Below are 18,710 nucleotides of genomic sequence, written 5' to 3'. Positions count from 1 at the left end.
ACATGCAGCTTTAAAAATATTGGCATCCTAAAAGGGTGTTTTGTTAATTTCTTAATATTCTGTTAGGAGCACAGCAGTAGTAAAAAAACATGTGGCAGGTACGTGTTTTTTACAGAACACCCATAACTAAAAGTATCTTCTGAATAAGCTAGAACTCATAAATGGACACAGCTGTTTCACCCACATTTCTTTAGCTTTCAAAAAGATCTAATGGACTGAATTAATTTGCTCAGTATTGTGAAGTTTTTCTGTAGCTCTTTTTAACAAGCTTTAAACTGACAATGAATACAGCATTAAAATGTGTGACCTCGCTGTTTGTCTTCTGTGGTGTTTATGAAAATGTTGAACAGTGTAATTTCTAACACAGATCCTTACAACATATTTCTGGTAATCTTCCTGCATGATAAAAACATTATGTTAAAGGTCTAAAAATCCAGAGATAATTGTCATTACCAACTTTCTAATACTTTCCAAGAACTTGATAAATTTCAAGCATGATTTCCTTTGCATGTGCTCAGTTTGCCTCTTTTTGGGCATTAATATTTTATTATAGGTTGAAACTGGCCTGAGCAGATTATGAAAGCATACCAAAAGAAATTTCAAAGTCACCTTTCATGCTGGGTTTTTTTTGCTGTAGGTGTATACTACAGTGAAAAATTGATCTGGTTTATTCCTTCTGTAAATTTAGTAAACATTGAAAGTAAAGTGACTCTCTATTGTAAGAAGTGGGAAGAAAGGTACATAGAGTTAGACATCCTAATAATTTTCTTCAGAGATGCTTCCATGACAGTGATGAATTGTGCTAATTCTCTTTCAGTGAATTTAAATTTTAAAATTACAGCTGCTTGTGAAATTGGAGGTTGGGTTTTACTTTTGTGGAAATATTCCCGTGGAAAGAAAAAAAACCCACAAAAACTTCAAAACTTTTTTCACCTCTGCTAATCCAATAAATGGGATTTCCCAGGGCCAGCACTCATCTTTTGTTCTGCTTGTGGGCCACTATTGTTGTTGGGATTGGATCAAATGGATAAACCTCAGCTGAGATTTAAAGGAGTTAAAAATGCTTGTTCTTGCCTTTCCTCCAATACAAGCCAATTAGAATTAGATAATCCAACGGGGTGAGAACCAGCTGCATGTTTGGGTTGATACCTGTGCTTTCCTACCAAGCCACCCTGACTCCATTGGTATTCAGCCTGACTCCTGGAGCTCAGAGCTATCCATCTTGCCAGGAGTTTCCTGTGTTCTCTCATAGAAGTTTCCTATATTCCTATATTCTCATATATTCTATGAGAATATAGTCAGCTGCTGCTCTTTTACATTGCTTAACCAGTTGTACACTAAATCATTAGCTTTGAAACCCATCCATTGTTCCTTTCTAAAAGTGTTGCCTCAAAAAAAAGAAACAAGACCATCTTCCTCAAGAAGCAGCAGCAGTTCTGTTCCTAGTGAACCTAGGCATCTTGTGTCTATAGGAATGTGAAATGTTTACTCATCAATTAGTATTAGATAATCATCTGAATTGTCAAAGGATTGATACTAGTACAAATGACTGTATTATTATATTTCCTCTTGTCTAATTTTGCTAGATTTTTTTGAAGGACATCCAAACATAGCCACAGTACATAGCCAGACTTAGACTGGTGGTTTTTCACTGGTATGTAAAAACTGAAGCAACTTATGGGGAGTGTTTTTACAAGAGCGCACCTAAAGGAGGTTGCTTAGTTATCGCTCCCGTTGCATTTACTATGGTGACATGCTTATTAACTTGTCACTTACTGTGTGTCATTTTGTATCAAAGGATATATTTTACCTTGCTACTGCTTTTACTCTGTGCTCTGTCATTCCTCTTGCTTCACTTTGTTGGGTTGCTTTTGCGATTGTATAGATCCTTTGCCCATATAAAATGTGTAAGTTCTGCTGCTGGAAACAGTGCTAAGTGTTCATACTGCACTTAAAATCTCTGAGGGTACGACTGTAAAACATCTCTGGAGGGTAATTTCTGTTGAGCTGAAAATTCAGTGAAATTATAGGAAAGTAGTCCGCAGGAATTTTAAGTTACATTTACTGACTAATAGTTTAATTTGCACGCCCTTTCAAGGAAGCGATATTATATATCAGCATAAATGCATACTTTCCCCAATTTTTATTCATGCATCAAAAATCTTCTGCTATGAAATACCTTTTGAGATGAAAATTCAGTGTCGTGTTTCTGAGGAAAGTTTTATTTCTGTTTCTGTTCAAAGCAAAATTAGCAATTAATTCTGTAGTCAGTTAATTCTATATGCTACCAAATACTGTTAGCTACTGAAACTGCATTGTAAACCAGATTGAGCACCAGCAGTACTTAATAGCTGCAGGAATATTTACATCATATGTAAACGAGATGCCCCTCTGGTGGAGGTGGCTTTTGTAAAGGTTCTAACCTTTATGCTGGAGGTAAACACCGTGTATGACTGAAAGTACAGTCTTGCCAGCCTAACATAGATGGTGCGTGGCTTCTGAGGCAAAACAGAGTTAAATGACACTCTTGAGTATGTGGTATTTTAAAGCCATGTCTGCAACTCTTATAATCAATTCCGCTTAATGCACATACAAATAATTCAGTACCATTTCTGCTATAACTTGCTCATTATGTTTTCTTTTTCAAATGCAGTTAAAATTAAGGGTGGCATCTGACTCTGGATTGTTACAAGTGTTTGGAAGTGACAGTTTTAATAATTGCTCTTGTTACTGATCATGATCTAAATTTTATTAAGTAAATATTTCTTTATAAGTTATGCAAGAAAAAGTAATACAGGAAATGTAAAAATGAAGTAAAAATAAAGCATTTGGGATTTTTCTAGTTGTTGCAGTCTACTAATTTGAAACACTTTTTATTTTGAAGAGTTTTATGGAAGGCTTTTAATTTGTATTTTTGGATTAAAGCTACTAGCTGTGTGGCTTCACAGCCTCTAAAACTGAATTCTTGTGTTGCTTTTGTATTTAAAGTGAAAGCGTAACAATGTCAGTGGTATTTCAAAGGTGTCCTGTGTTCATTCAAGCCATGTTGGAAAGAAAACTGGAACAAAATTGATCAAAGTCTGAAATCCTTTGAATATTTTAAGGAAAAAGTGTGTTGTCTGTCCTTTGTGTGTAATAAGTTTTCTTCAAAAATATTTTCCAAACAAACTGTAACTGGTCTTAACACTAGAATCTTTCTTCTAACCTAGTATATTTGTATCTTTTTTTGCTCCTGGTGTGTCTAAACTTCTATGTAAAGTATCTTAAAATCCAAAAATTGATGCATAGGGGTTTTTGAAGACTGCTAAAAGTTATTTGAATGCTACAAAAAAAAAAAAAAAAAAAAAAAAAAAAAAAAAAAACCACCAAAAACTTGTGTGGTTCTTGTCCTAGGAGGAAATTAAGATCTTACTGACCTTTGAATCAGAATAAACACGTCTTCTCCAAAGCGAAATTTTGAGCATACACTTCACCACATAACTTTCTTACTCCCTCGTATTGAAAGCTCAGTACTCATTAATGTAGCTTAAGGGATAAAGAATCCTAAAGCTTATTTTTAAGTGGAAGAAATTACAATAAATTGCTTTGATTGCACATCTGAATCTTCTGTTTAAAAAGAAATTTGTAAATAAAATAATTCTTTGGGAAATGTGCTTCGAATGAGATGTCTAAATATGTCCAGAGCTTCCTGGCCATGCAGTAGTGGATCACTTTTGGATTCATAGCTAATAAACCCAGGAACTTGTTTGTACCCAGTACATTTACAGATATGTTGGAGGCCCCAGTTTAAATTTAAAACCCACACGGTGGGGATGGGACTTCCTATCTATTGAGGGGAATGTATTAAGAGATTTCTCTCAAGAAAAACACAAAGTCCTGGTGGTATTGCTGATATTTTTGCATATCTTGTAATGACTGTTGGAAGTTTTAATGCTGTATGGTGACTTGGGGTGATTCTAATTGTTGATCAGTACTTGGGACCTTAGTTTGCATCTCACGTCAGAGTTACCCACACTGTTAAAGCTTTTCCTCTGAATAGACTTTTCAAAAGATTTACCCTATTCCTCATCCTATTTCTATTTTGAAAAGAGTGGAAAATTGTCCTGGTTTTGGCTGGGATAGCGTTAATTTTCTACGTACTAGCTGGTACAGTGCTGTGTTTTGGATTTAGGATGAGAACAATGCTGATACCACACTGATGTTTTAGTTGTTGCTCAGTAGCACTTACCCTGATCAAGGACTTTGCAGTCTCTCACACTCTGCCAGTGAAGAGGGGCACAGGAAGCTGAGAGGGAGCAGAGAGAGGACACCTGACCCAAACTAGCCAAAATAATATTCCATATCATAGAATCATAGAGTAGTTAGGGTTGGAAAGGACTTTAAGATCATCTAGTTCCAAACCCCCTGCCATGGGCAGGGACACCTCGCACTAAACCATGTTGCCCAAGGCTCTGTCCAGCCTGGCTTTGAACACCGCCAGGGATGGACCATTCACAACTCCCTTGGGCAACCCATTCCAGTGCCTCACCATCCTCACAGTAAAGAACTTCTTCGTTATATCTAATCTAAACTTCCACTGTTTAAGTTTGAACCCATTACCCCTTGTCCTGTCACTACAGTCCCTAAGGAAGAGTCCCTCCCCAGCATCCTTATAGGCCCTTTTCAGATACTGGACGGCTGCTATGAGGTCTTCACGCAGCCTTCTCTTCTCCAGGCTGGACAACCCCAACTTCCTCAGCCTGTCTTTGTACAGGAGGTGCTCCAGCCCTCTTATCATCCTCGTGGCCCTCCTCTGGACTTTTTCCAACAGCTCCATGTCCTTCTTATGTTGAGGACGCCAGAACTGTACACAGTACTTCAAGTGAGGTCTCACGAGAGCAGAGTAGAGGGGCAGGATCACCTCCTTCAACCTGCTGGTCACACTTCTTTTGATGCAGCCCAGGATACAGTTGGCTTTCTGGGCTGCAAGCACACACTGAAGCCAGCTCATGTTAAGCTTCTCATCAACCAACACCCCCAAGGTCTTCTGTGCAGGGCTGCTCTGAATCTCTTCTCTGCCCAACCTGTAGCTGTGCCTGGCATTGCCCCCACCCAGGTGTAGGACCTTGCACTTGTCTTGGTTAAACTTCATGAGGTTGGCATCAGCCCACCTTACAAGTGTGTCAAGGTCCCTCTGGATGGCATCCCTTCCCTCCAGCGTATCAACTGAACCACACAGCTTGGTGTCGTTGGCAAACTTGCTGAGGGTGTGCTCAATGCTGCTGTCCGTGTCGCCGACAAAGATGTTGAACAAGAACGGTCCTAACACCGATCCCTGAGGGACACCACTCGTTACTGCTGGACATCGAGCCATTGACCACAACTCTTTGCGTGCGGCCATCGAGCCAGTTCTTTATCCACTGGGTGGTCCATCTGTCAAATTGATGTCTCTTCAATTTAGAGACAAGGATGTCGTGCGGGACAGTGTCAAACGCTTTGCACAATTCCAGCTAGATGATGTCAACTGCTCTGCCGCTGTCCCTCAGTTTTGTAGCCCCATCATAGAAGGCCACCAAATTGGTCAGGCAGGATTTCCCCTTAGTGAAACCATGTTGGCTGTCACCAACCACCTCATTGTTTTTCATGTGCCTTAGCATGTTTTCCAGGAGAATCTGCTCCAAGATTTTGCCAGGCACAGAGGTGAGACTGACTGGTCTGTAGTTCCCCGGGCTTCCCCTTCTTGAAAATGGGGGTTGTATTATCCTTTTTCCAGTCATTGAACAGCATGGTCAGTATATAAACTGGGGGAGTTGGCCAGGAGCCATCAATCACTGCTCAGGGACAGTCTGGGCATTGGTCAGTGGGTGATGAGCAATTGTATCATGCATCACTTGTCTTTCTTGAGTTTTATTTCTCTCTGTTTTTATTATTATTGTTATATTTTACTTTTTCAATTATTGAACTGTTTTTAACTTGTGGTTTCTACCTTTTTCTGATTGTCCTCCACATCCCTTGGCGGGGTTGGGAGAGAGTGAGCGAGCAGCTGTGTGGTACTTAGTGGCTGGCTGGAGTTAAACCATGATGAGTTTAGAAAGCTGATTCAGTGTTGTCATCAAGGAATGGTTATGGAAGATTTTGTTAATATAAAGATATGTTCGCTTCAGATAAGCTGGAAAGCACATGCAGTTGTGTTTATAACCAGAGTTCTTGTGTGAGAGGCTGGGTATTTGGTATAGGTTGCATTAGGGTATGAAACATGTTTGACTGTAGAAAACCATGGGGGGCTTTTCTTCCTGCTTTCTAATCTGTTGTGTCATCTCTTTCTAAGCCACACGTGACCCAGCATTCTTCAATGAATTCTTGTGATACCTGTTACTAATTATTCTAAAAGTCCTCAGTAGATTAATCTATCTTGTCATTCAGAAGCATCCAACAGAAAGCAAGGAGTAACCCCCAGGGTTTAGAATATGTAGGGAGAGTGAGGAGAGGAAGAAGCAGGCTGATATGCTCCGGGGAAGCAAACAAGTTATTTTACATTTTGGCAGTTGATTGCTCCTTGAATTACATTTATTGTAGATGTATGACAGGTAACATTGATTGGCAAGTTACTCAGACTCATCAGCAGTAGCTGACTTAGAATTATGGGTTGATATGTGGAATTTGGGTGTGTTTTGAGAAACCACCCTTCTGCTTATAGCAGATAGTTAGGCTTGATTAGCGGATACCTCAACCACGTGTCCAAAGCGACAGAGTTTATTCAGTGGTTCATGGGTTTCTTCAATTTACTTAATGTAAATCTTCTGAATTACACCATGCACTTGAATTATATTCTGTAATGTAACCAAGGTCTGGTCTCACCACAGTGGTGCTTCATCTTTTCAGAGAAACTGTTGAAAACAATTTTTAAGTTTTCAAATATAATAAAAGGTTGCGCATAATAAGTTTATTTTTATGCTATGAGAATGGATTCAGGTACAGTGTAACAGCTAGGAAATTGACGATTTTTCTTTTAGGTTTCTAGTAAGTGCTTTGTGTTTAAAAATTAGTTTTGCTGTCGTATTAACAGTATGTATGCCAAAAAGCTCTACTGAGAGTTCTTTATCTGTTTGGTTTCTCTCTTCCCTTGTTAAGACAGTTTTTTCTTCTATTGTCTGATTATCCTCCCTGTCATTTTTCTCCCTAATTTTCAGGTGGAATTTTTATTTCATTAGCTGTAGCCCATTTTGGTTTGTTTCACTTGCCATTTCTTCTATAAGTGTTCCTGGTTTCCTCTTTGTGGTACATTGCCTTCAAAGTATTTATGCAGTTATCACTTTAACTCTTCGCTTCCTATTTTTAAACATTTAAATATAGTCTGAAAATTCTTATATCTCTGAAATACTATTACAAATATATTAAGGTAGGTTTTTTTAAAATTGTATATGGCTTCTAAGAAAAGGATTGTCTTCTGATGAAAATCTTTGTAAAGCAGGAGCTTAGATGCAGGGTGGTGTTGGTCCTCTTCTGAAAAAGTTAGCCAATTAGGTGTAGGGATTATTCACTGATCTACTTTTAACACATTAGGCTTATGGTGTACACCTGGAAAAGATGTTATTGGAAGTAATTCCAGTGCCTCAGGTTTAGTTTGTAAAAATTATGCCAAATACTATGAAATGACAGCAGGCTTCCCTCCCTTCCCCTCCCCCTTCCCCCCCCCCCTTACCAGTCAGTCCTTAAAACCTCCCGTCGTAGATGTTTGACAGTTAAATGTCATTACTTAGTTTCTCAAAACCACAATGTAATCTTGTAGTTAGGAGATAGCTGCCACTAGCAATAGCCCTCAGCACTGCATTCCCCAACGACTGCAGCTTTAGGAGGGGATTAGTGTTGTGGAGCACCTGTTTTGAGCTTCACTCCAGGACTGACAAAACATGTGCTTCACATTCCTTTCAGGCTCTCTTAAACTGTGGGCTTTTTTGGTGGTGGCTTTTTTTATTCCCTGTTGCTATTTAATTAGTCTGATAATGGCTCACAGCCCTTTTTTCCTCTATTAATTGGAGGAATGTATTGCTCCATACAATGAGCATGAGAATGAAAGTCTCATAATCCAATGAAAAGCTGCTCATTTGAATTTAAATTTAGCAAAGAGATTTCTTTATGTAGAAACTAAAAATGTTAAATGTTATTTACCTTTCTACTTAATGAATTCCAGCGTCTTGCTCCTGCCTCACCTCTGCCCACTTCTGTATTATGATTTATACTAGTTTCATACACATGCTGTCATAGGTGAAGTAAGTTTTTTATCTTAAGTGGAGTTACGACTTCATCCAGACTGCAGATCAGCATAGGAGCAATGTCAGTGCTGGTGCTTTGTTGAAAAATAAAGCTTGAATGTTCTCTACTAACCAGGACTTGTTTGCTTAGGGAAAAACAAAACAAACCAAAACTTCTTTAAATAAAACCACTGCATTACTTAAACGTAAAAAAAAATAAGTATTTTAACTACTTGGAAACAAAGTAAAATGCAGCTTGCTTTTGAATTTTATCTAGAAAACTTGCCACATAGGTATGGTTTTAAGCATTGTTTTTAAACCTTATTTTCTATCAATACATAGAGAAGTAGTTCTCATATTTTGGATGCCAGTCTTTCAGGTGCGTTACCAAATGTGAAACAGCAGCAGTTAGAAACTGTGCAGTTTCTCCAAATGCAGGGAAATGAAAAGCAGCTTTCATTTCCAATTACAAATTTCTGTTATCTGAAGAAGAGCCAAAACGTATTTCTGGCAGCAGCTCAGTTCCTTGAAAGTTGGAGTGGACATAGCCTGTAATTACAGCTGGTTGTCATTTTCCCCCTCTCCTGAATGCCTGGACTGCTACTGAGCATCATGGTGCTGCATAAAGGCAGCTGATGTGGATGAGGGTCATGCTTTGGAAGTTTGTGGGCTGTGCAAATACTTTTGAGATTGGGATCTTCCCTTGTGTGTCTACCTACCATTTTCAGCTCACCTTCTAACTGTCCTTGAACAAAACGACTTTGCTATGATGATAGCTGGTTGGAATGAGTATTTTCTTGTAATTTTTAGGGAAGCTCTAAGTACCTGCAAAATATTTTTAATTATTGATCAAGAGTTGTCTGGGAGTCATGAGCTTTGTTGTTGTAGATCAGACTGAAAGTCCATCTCCAGTGTCCTTTTTCTGACAGGAAATACAGTAAGCGTATATTTAAAAAAAAAAAAAGCGGCAGTTGAGAACTATTCTGTATGAATGTTTAGGGGTATAATGCGTCATAATTAGAGAAGACCCTAAACTTACAGCTCAGTTCTTTTGGAGTAAGCCTGCATTCTTTTATGACACTTTACATAGCTTACATGTGCATCTCTTTATTTTCAATATTGAGATAAAGAGCAGAAGTTTGTTCCTCTTCTGTGCTACTTAAAATGTTTATATATTGTGCTCTCGAGTCTAATACAAGCACTCCTGTTTTTACTGACCACAAATTGTATTTTGTGGTAGAAGTTGTATGAGCTGTTCTTCCTGTCAGGACATGATCTAAAACCTTTAAACTTCTAGCTTTATTTCAGTTCCGATTTGTACTAGAAAACAGCTGTTTTGTGTGACATCTCTGGGTCACCTACTTACCCTGCCTTGCCTTTTATCCTCTACTCAGCTGTTCAGTTACACCATTGCCATAGAAAAAGGGGCTGCTGCAAAAAAGATAGGGGATGGCTCAATCATCAGTGCTCAGTGTTGACACAATTACAATGCAAAACTAAAAAAATAATTTTTAGATTTGACGGAACATAAAAAAATGCTATCCAGAGAACAGTAAGTTCTCTAGACTCCTGCAATTCGAAAATATTCATGTACCATACAATATTGAACATATGTTCAGGCACTTAAAAACTAAAGTTCAGTGTTTTCTGGTTTATTTCTACTTGATTTCTAATTTTCTAAAAGCAGACAAAATTTGTTTAGTATGAAGACAGGAAAAATGTTGATTTGTTGGAATATAACTGGTTTAGTTCTTTAGCTGTTCTGTACCTTAAAAAATGGTATCTCGGGGTGCTCTAGTCTGTTGGTAGCTCCTGGGTACAGGGTGATTACCACATCCTGGCTGAGAAGCAAGGACAGAGGGAGGATGGTTACCAGTGTGAACGGTTACTGAATAGCTACTTGTGTACTGATACGGTTAAAATAGAAGGGGCAGAGCTTCCATCTCTGTAGGTTGGTTGTGTAAGCCAGTATAATGTCCTGGGATCAGAAGGAAAGAAACTGAGAAACCTGAATAAAACAAATAGCTGATCGCTCAGGCCCAGAGGCTTTCCTTGCTATCATAGTACCTACCTTCTTTTAGTACTTTTTCTAGTGTATTTTTCTATCTTGCAAAAAGGACAGTAGGTAAATTATGTGGATTTAGGCATAAAATATGCCATTCCAATATTTGTGTAAATCTGTCAGGAATTGCTGGGAAACCAATCCAAATGTAAGACTGAAATTCTTGGAGATTCTGAAAAGCTGTGCTCCTATTCCAGCAGAAGACCAGAAATAGTACTCATTTAAAGTATGATTACTGATAGCGATAAGTGTCGAATAAGGAGTCTCTTAGGATTATACTTGTGCTACCGTTTAGAAACATTCTGTGAAAATGATGTAAATAGTGGCTAGCAAATGGAGGTGGTGAAGGTATGTGGTTTTTCTCATTGTTTTGTTTTGACTTTGCTTGGGAGGAATTGATTTTTTTTGTTCATTTGTACAAAAAACATTACTTAGTGAACAGCTCCAAAAAATTCCAAATGGAATTATTGTAAGGAGTAGCTTCTGAATAACCATGGCCTTCTCATGGCTATTCAGGAATGGAGCACCAATGTTACTCAGTTACAGAAACTTTTACCTAATGGCAGTCTCTTCAAGTAAGCCAGTTAACTTCAGTAATCGGGAGTTGTGGGTTATCACTTTGTTGAAGTGGAAGGTGATGTAGAAGTCACCATGCAGTTTACTGAAAGATCATAACCACATAGTCACTGGCATGTGGCTGAGGATAAACAACTTCTTGTGGCATCTGGAGCTCCTCTGCAGGTGTGCGTACATTTTCTGCACAAAAATTACCATCTACTCAAGTCAGCTTCTTAGCCACCTTCTGTTTTCTGTCATACTGAAATCATCTTTTCAAACCTTAAAAGGGATGATCTTTATTTGATGGTAAGTACTCCAGACAAATACAAGAGATTTGAGGTCCAGGCACTTTGAAAGCTGTGGATTAACTCTCCTAAAGGGTTAAAAACAAAAAACAAACAACAAACAACAAACAAACAGAACACAGTTCCTTAGAAATATGTGAGGTTCTCGGTCTGCATAAAGAACATCTCTTTCAGCTAGAATAAGGATGGCTGAGGTACTTAAAATAGTTAAGCCACTTCATAATAAATGGTGAGGGAGGCGGTTTGCCTTGTTAAGGGTGTTTCTTGACCCTCTTAGTTCTCAGTCTTCTGAGATTAGTAGTAATTACAGCTTTAATGCTTCCTCTCCTTTCAGGTCAGTGTACTGTAAATCACTGTAATTGTATGTCCATTACTTGTATGATTATAGTCTCTATTTAGGCTTTGGATCTTGTGGAGCATACATTCATAGCACAGTATCCTGAAGTGAAATGGTGTTGTTACCCTTCAGGTTGAACCACTTTCCATCTTACAGTTAATTGAGAAAAGGTAACCACTTTGTACATCTGAGACTTTGTACATCTAGGTCATAAATTCGGCTGACTTTCAGTATGCAAATTACTTGATTAAATAATCTTTTTCCAGGAGAAATCACTCATTGCTATAGTTTTCAATCCAAATAGACAAAAGTGTGTCTTAAAGTACCTTCAGCTTGTTCACAACACTGGACAAGAATTTTGGTTTATTTGCCAGAAAGCTGTTGCTGTGTTTAGGGACACCCATCATTTACCACCTTCTTCCTGGTTCTTGAAGCCTTCACTGTCCCAGGTGGCTTGGTGACACTGAGTTCTGTAGCTGGTTATGGTTTATTTCGTGTATGCTACAATTTTTATTCTGCAAGCTCTCCAGGGCTATTACTTCAGAAGCGTTTGTTCTGGAATTAATCTTCAGAGCAATTCTGTGTACATAACTAAAAAAAAAAAGCCATCCATTTTAAACCAAGTATGTCCTCCAGGTTTATTATAACAAAGTACTTTTGAAAGCAGCTTCTCTTCGAGAGGGAGGAGCTACTCCAGTTTTTGTTATCTTAAGAAGTTTGTCAGGCACTTAAAGGAGAGCAACTCATTGTATTTAACTAATCAACTGGACTGTAGATAGGTCAGACATTCAGTTTATGAGATTGTACCCGCATGTGTTAGGTTATGTGTGCTCATATTCAGTAGTACTGCTTGAAATACTTTGGTGATAGCTCTTGCTGCTTGTTGAAGAAAATTTTACGATTTTATAATACTCCAAGGAAAAAGAAAAGTCATCAACTAAAAGAAGTGGGTGTAAACTGCAGAACTATTTACAAAGGCAATCTAGTCTTACTTTGGTTTTAACATGCTATTAACGTCTTAGCAGTTCATATCTAACAATAAAATAGTCATTATGCAAAAACATAAAATGTGTTAATTTACTCAGCCTTTCTGTGGTGTGTTCACATTTCTTGTCTTTACCTTGGTGCTGTAGTCATGTAGCCATTTTAATTGGACATGAGTTTTGCTGCTGTCAAAATAGGTTACAGCTTTCTTTAGCTCTAGCCAGTTAATTGTGTATTTCCCAAGTATTGAAAGTTAAGGTTCTGATCGTGAAAGGTTTTGCTCTGTATAATGATCTGTAATTTCACATGCATTAGTCATCTTCACTGTTCATGGGATTACTTAAGCGAAAAATAAAGCACATACAGAATTTTGCGGCAATGAGCCTAAAGCTCTATAGAGTTTGAAAGGCATAACTTCTGTAACTGTTGAAATGTTAGCTATAGGCGATATATCAGTTTTTCAACGCAGGAATGTTTATAAATGGCAGTCTAGTGTCAGTTCTTTCTTAACAGTAACCTAAACTACATCTGTACTTGGACTTGGTAATTTAGGCTTACTTTAGCTTCAAAATATAATTGGTGGGTTTATGTTGATATGAGTATATTTAATTCTTTTGAAGCTTCATTATTTTGGAAAATACTGATAGTAAAAGTGCTGGGTTACTTGCTTGTCAGTTGTGTACGAAGTTTGAAACGCGCAATCTGATTTTGCTTTACTTCAAAGTGCAACGTAATTAATTACAGAGGATCAGCAGGGAGCATTAAGGTGTAAAGCACATGAAGTGAAAATTGAGAGGTAAATTTTTTTATAACCCAGGTATCCTTGTCAAATAGTAAAAAATAGCACTGCATAAAGACTGTGTAAGGCAAGGCAACCTTTGTCTCAAAGTCAGGTGTTTGTATAACAATGATTCAGGCAATGAATTACAGTGTTACCAAGAGAGTACAATTTTTTTTATTATTATCTCTTTCTCCTCTATTCATTATAGGAGATGAGGGAGTCTGGTCTCAGGGTGTCTGAAGCCTGTGAAATATTTTTAATAGGTATCATAGAAGTCAAAATACTTTCTTACCAGCTGCATCTGAGTGATGATTAAACAATAAGTAAATAGCAGATGAGATATTATGTTGTTTTAAAATTTACTGGTATTTTTTTCATATCTTATATTAATCTTGGTTATTAAATATGGTCTTTTCTAGAAGGCCAGTGTTGTTTAATTTTGCTGTGCTGGCCACAGTTAATCAGACTCCTGCAAGTGCTTAAATAGCTAGATAATTAATGTAAGCCTAACTCTTGTACATGTGAAACAAACATTCAAAATAGTGTTACAAATTGACCAAGCAGTTGAGGATCCTAAGTGTGTTGCTCCAGTTTCTCTAAATACTTCTTGTGTTAGTGAAGTTTTAAAAAAATATTGAATAGTTGTTCTGTGCCTGGATGTGGTTACTGCAGCCTGTTGTGTTATAGGAGGCACTCGATATAAAAAATGGGCTTTGTGAGTTGGCAGCTCTCAGGTTTAAAAAGCGGTTCTGGTTTAAATCTAATGAAGCTGAAGACCTGCCTGTTTATCTCTAATATTAAAAAAAGAGGATTTATGCAAATGTGACATAATATTCTTCCACAAACTGAGCTGTTTGGGGAATTCCTTGAGGCATTTTTTTCAAGTATATATTTTATCGATGCACCGTCAATTCCTGGTGAAGGCAAGTATGCATCACTTGCAATTTTGTTAAATCATCTTGTCATGTATGGTGTATTTTACCGTGGCTCATAACTCTGGACCATTATATTCCTGAAAGTTGTTCAAAGATTCAGAAAGTTTGCTTTGTAGTCTTAAACACTGCTATGCCTGTGTCTTGGGCAAAGGGGAGAAGAGTGAAGTCTGCTGTAATATAACTTATAACCAATTATTTTCACTTTTCAGATGTTCCTCCTGCTGACCAAGAAAAGCTTTTTATCCAGAAGTTACGACAATGTTGTGTACTTTTTGACTTTGTTTCTGATCCACTAAGTGACCTAAAGTGGAAGGAAGTAAAACGAGCAGCTTTAAGTGAAATGGTAGAATATATCACACACAATCGCAATGTGATTACAGAACCTATTTACCCTGAAGTAGTACATATGGTAAGTCACTTAACAATGAGAACTATGTTGAACTTTTTAATTCATGGTTGCTTTTTTTATCTGTATCAATTTTAATAGTTGTTTATAAAAATAGGAAGGAAAGTTAAATACATCTAGCTGTTCAAAAAGCATGTAGATTGCAAAACTGAAAACCTGAAAAAGAAAAAAAGAATTAAGATCACCTGTGCAAGTTTGCCAGTCTTACGTAATCTCATTCAGTACCAGCAATTGATTTTCTCCTGTGTTTAAAGGTGAGAATAAGAGCCAGACTCAGGCCTGTGCTGTTTCTCTCTTCTCACTATGCAAATCCTAGCCAGTTAGGCCTAGTTTGTTTTTCTGTAGGGCTTATGGCCAGCTCCTTCTGTGCGGTGGACTTGAAACTACTGGAGAGTCTTTAAGCTCTCATTGTGGTGACTAGACACCAGTTGTGTGGACTAGCAGTTGAGTTGAGGTCTATAGCTGTTGTCTGCAGTACACTGAGAACAGAAAGCATCTTTCGAAAATCCTGGCTACTAAGCCCATGAGAAACTCTTGCCCATGCGTGACATGATGTTTTTCCCAAGACTTTATAGCTTGAGGTGATGTTTCAGGGGGTTGAGAAAACAGTGCATCTTTAACATGAATACAAACTTAGTAAAATTTTGAGGCCATCCTAACAATTGCATACTTTGAAGCTGCTTCAAAGATTCTAAGGATTTATAGTATGAAAGACATTGCTTATTCTGAAGACTGCTTATTCTCAAAGTCATCCATAAATGTTCACTGAAACACAAGTTATTTTCATGAGAACTTCTGAGTATAGTAGGATTATGTATAACTGTAGATGTCAAATGTGTACACAAAGCATTGAGGATGATTAATGAGGAGATGTGGTATCATGGCTTCTTCCATGTCTTGGTAGCTTGTTTGTATCTCTGGTTTTTGGTAATTGATTGCTTGTTTTGGAGTAATTGACACTAATGAAAGGGGTGTTATGAAAGAGAATAAGCTTGCTGAGATTTCATTTAGGTAAAATGGAGTTCGAGTTCTGGAATATCTAAGTCAGACATGAGCATTTGCTCTGTGTAAGAAGTCTTAACTGCCCATAATTTCATAACTTTTGCTTTATGTTCCTGCGTTATCATCTTCCATCAAACACTTATGGCCAGAATACATTTGGCTAAGGAGAATATAAACTTTCTTTGCTTTCACATACAACTAATGGTAATGAAGTCTGCACTTTGGTCAGTTTAATAAACCTTGGTGCAGAATTTGGCTGCTGTTTCAATTGCTGCTGTTATGCTGGGAGCATGGACCATCTGTTTGACAACTCTTTCGGTGAATTTAAAATGCTTTTTATGTGCAAGGTTCTGAAGGGCGGGAGGTTCCCTTGCATGGGACTTACACAGCACTGCAGTAGGCTATGTAAGTCCCTGGACTAGTATTTTGAGGTTAAATTCAGATAGCAGGTTTTCTTAGGCTTCTTTTATGGAACAAGTTTCGGGGTTTTTGGTCATCTGTTCTGAAACAGCTATGTTGCTCCTGCAGTTACATTTTTGTTTTGGGTGTTTTGCAGGCGTGAGGTTTTGTTTGGTTTCTTTTTCTTTGATCTTTGGTCTAAGATAAGAAATGCTACTGTGAATAGAAGCATACTACTTGTGACGCTATTTAGCTATTAGGGTGGCTTTGTTCACGCAAATGTAGAAGGCACAGACTTTCAGATTATATACCTTGTCATTTAGAACTGTTTGTGTCAGGCTTCACTCAGGTGCTCAGGAGAAAGGAGGAGAAAATGTGTAACAATATCTCTGATGCTTAGTTGCTTGAAAATATTCTCCAGCATTACACAAAAATAGGCCACCAGAAAAACAGGGTGCATAACTACCATTACAACAAACATATCTGTAACGTGGTAAAAATGCAGGTGGTTTGCTTTTCCTTTTTCGTTCTCCCATCCTTCTTAGTTACATCCTTTGGAGTCAAGTATTGTCTTGTGCTAATAACACAGAGAGAGTTTTGGCACACTAGCCCAGTTTTCATAAAGACTCAAACTTCATAAATTTGATGAGATGTTGTGGGGTTTGAGGCGGGGGGGAGCTGGGGAGCTGTTGTGTTTAAGCTACGTTTACTTAGTACTTCTGAGGGAAATTTCAGGTTTAATAGACAAGAGTTTCAGGGTTTTTTGTGCCTTCACTGAGAGATGATGCACATTGATTTGAGCATTTTGATGTTCTGTTCAAGGATATAAAACACAAGCCAGATCAAATCAAGCTTCATTGGTTCCATTGCTCATGGAACAAATTATTGTAGGGGATTTTCCATTTGGTATCCTCAAAAATAAAAGATATAAATCATTGTACCTAGCACCCTATATGACCTGGCTTTTTCTTATAGCAAGAGCCTCAGACTTGCTCATCTAGAGGCAGCTAATTCTTCCATTTGCTTAAAAACCTTAGCAAGTTTTAAATTTCAAGTATAGTCTTCCTGGGTTTGTTTTCTTGGAAGACTATTGATTATTGTAAATTTTTGTTTTTAAACAAAGGTTGGAAGTTGTTAGTTGCTTGATGGCTATACTTTTTAAAAGGGGAACATAAAAGATATTTCAGCTTTACTTCTAATTCTCTGAAATAGTAATTACTCTGATACACCAGTCTCTCTCTGTATCAGACCTACATCTCAGCTGCAGAAATGAAGGAATATTCTGAAGCATGAGGATGACTTTTCCTTTATGGGAATATGATGTAAGCCTTGCGGATTTAGCTGATGCAGTTTCATACTGCCTCCCACTGTCTGCTCTGCCATCTGTCAGATGTGAGATGGCAGGGCAGCACATACATATGCTCCTTAGCCCTGCCAGTTAATAGGTAATTCACAGCATTATTTTAAACTGTGAATGGAGGTGTTAATGAGAAGAAGTCAGAAGGTGACGAGGGAAGGAAATGTGGCATTCTGATGCTTTTCCCAGAATCCTACCAAAGATGGGTAGAATGCATTCCTCTGCAAAGTAGCATCTTTAAACCGAGACAACTTAATCTTTCAGAGCTTTTGAGTAATCTTCAAATGATCAGCAAGAAAGCTTTGATGCTATTAAAAACAAAAAAACAAACAAAAAAAAAGAGTAAAACCTGAGAATAAAAATGTGTGTATGGCACATGTGATTATTAGCTGCAATGGAATTTGAGTGTAATAACTTAACGAAGACTGAAATTGAGGCATAAAGAATAGATTTTAAATTTTGTATTGGAGTAGACCTTGCATTCTGAATAGCTACATTTTGAGTAAACTCAAACTTGTAAGGTTTAGGGTTTTTTTTTTCCTTTAATTGTGTATTACACACTTGTTGACAGCATAGGAACCTTTCAGCTGATGAAATAAAGAAAATGTTCTTTTGAATCCTCAAATAAGACATTCAGTTCAGTGCAGGTTCCAATGGAGTGATCTTTTGTTTTTTCATCCTAGCTGTTCCTGGAGATGCTCTTTACTGGCATGTTTGCTGAGCCAAGTATTGGCTTTCTTGAAACAGCTCTGTAAATGTTTCTGCTGCTCCTGGTGATGTAGCCTTTTGTGAAGAATTTTCTTTCTCCTGACAAATCAGCCTCTCTGCCCTGTTGTCTCTTACTTTACCACACTTAGCAAATGTATTCTCCAATTTTCTCCTAAATACTTGTAAAAAGGCACCTCCAATCTCTTACAGCACTAGCATATATGTTAACTCTTACCAGTACTTGTGGTACCTATTTAGGATGGAGTATATGTATGCCTTATGCTGAAGCTCCATGCCACCAGCTGCAGTTGACTTGATAAAATACGTGGAGGATGTGCTCTCCATTCAGCATACCCACCATTCTCATTGTGAGCAAATGTTTACCAAAATTTACTTTTAAATATCTTGATGTTTCTATGAAGCACAAAATGAGCTGTGGATTTGAAAGCAGAATTTACTTCAGCGTTGTAAGGAGGAATAGACTTGAAGATAATTTCTTTATGGAGCCCAGTACACTCAATGGCTATGAAGGGTGAGGACAGTACACTGCTCTTTCTATTTTGGCAATCTTCTCATCGGTTCTGAAACATGTTCAAGCTGCTGAGAGACTGAGGCGTTTGTCTCAAAGGATCATTTTGAAGTTGT

The 18,710-nt window shown here is 37.8% G+C and overlaps 1 protein-coding gene across 6 annotated transcripts in view; it reads left to right on the top strand.

Annotated features, from left to right (window-relative positions):
* The window catches only part of PPP2R5C (protein phosphatase 2 regulatory subunit B'gamma), an 81,503-nt gene that overhangs the window by 36,992 nt on the left and 25,801 nt on the right, over nt 1-18,710 (top strand). For all 6 annotated transcript variants that reach the window (XM_030481199.1, XM_030481201.1, XM_030481200.1 and 3 more), the window contains one exon: nt 14,403-14,602. In XM_030481199.1, the coding sequence (XP_030337059.1) occupies nt 14,403-14,602 (200 nt within the window). The remainder of the gene's footprint in view (nt 1-14,402; nt 14,603-18,710) is intronic.

This window comes from Strigops habroptila, chromosome 4 (assembly GCF_004027225.2).
Source record: "Strigops habroptila isolate Jane chromosome 4, bStrHab1.2.pri, whole genome shotgun sequence".
NCBI lineage: Eukaryota > Metazoa > Chordata > Aves > Psittaciformes > Psittacidae > Strigops > Strigops habroptila.
Note: the sequence above shows the minus strand (reverse complement) of the source record. Positions and strands in the feature narration are given on the sequence as shown.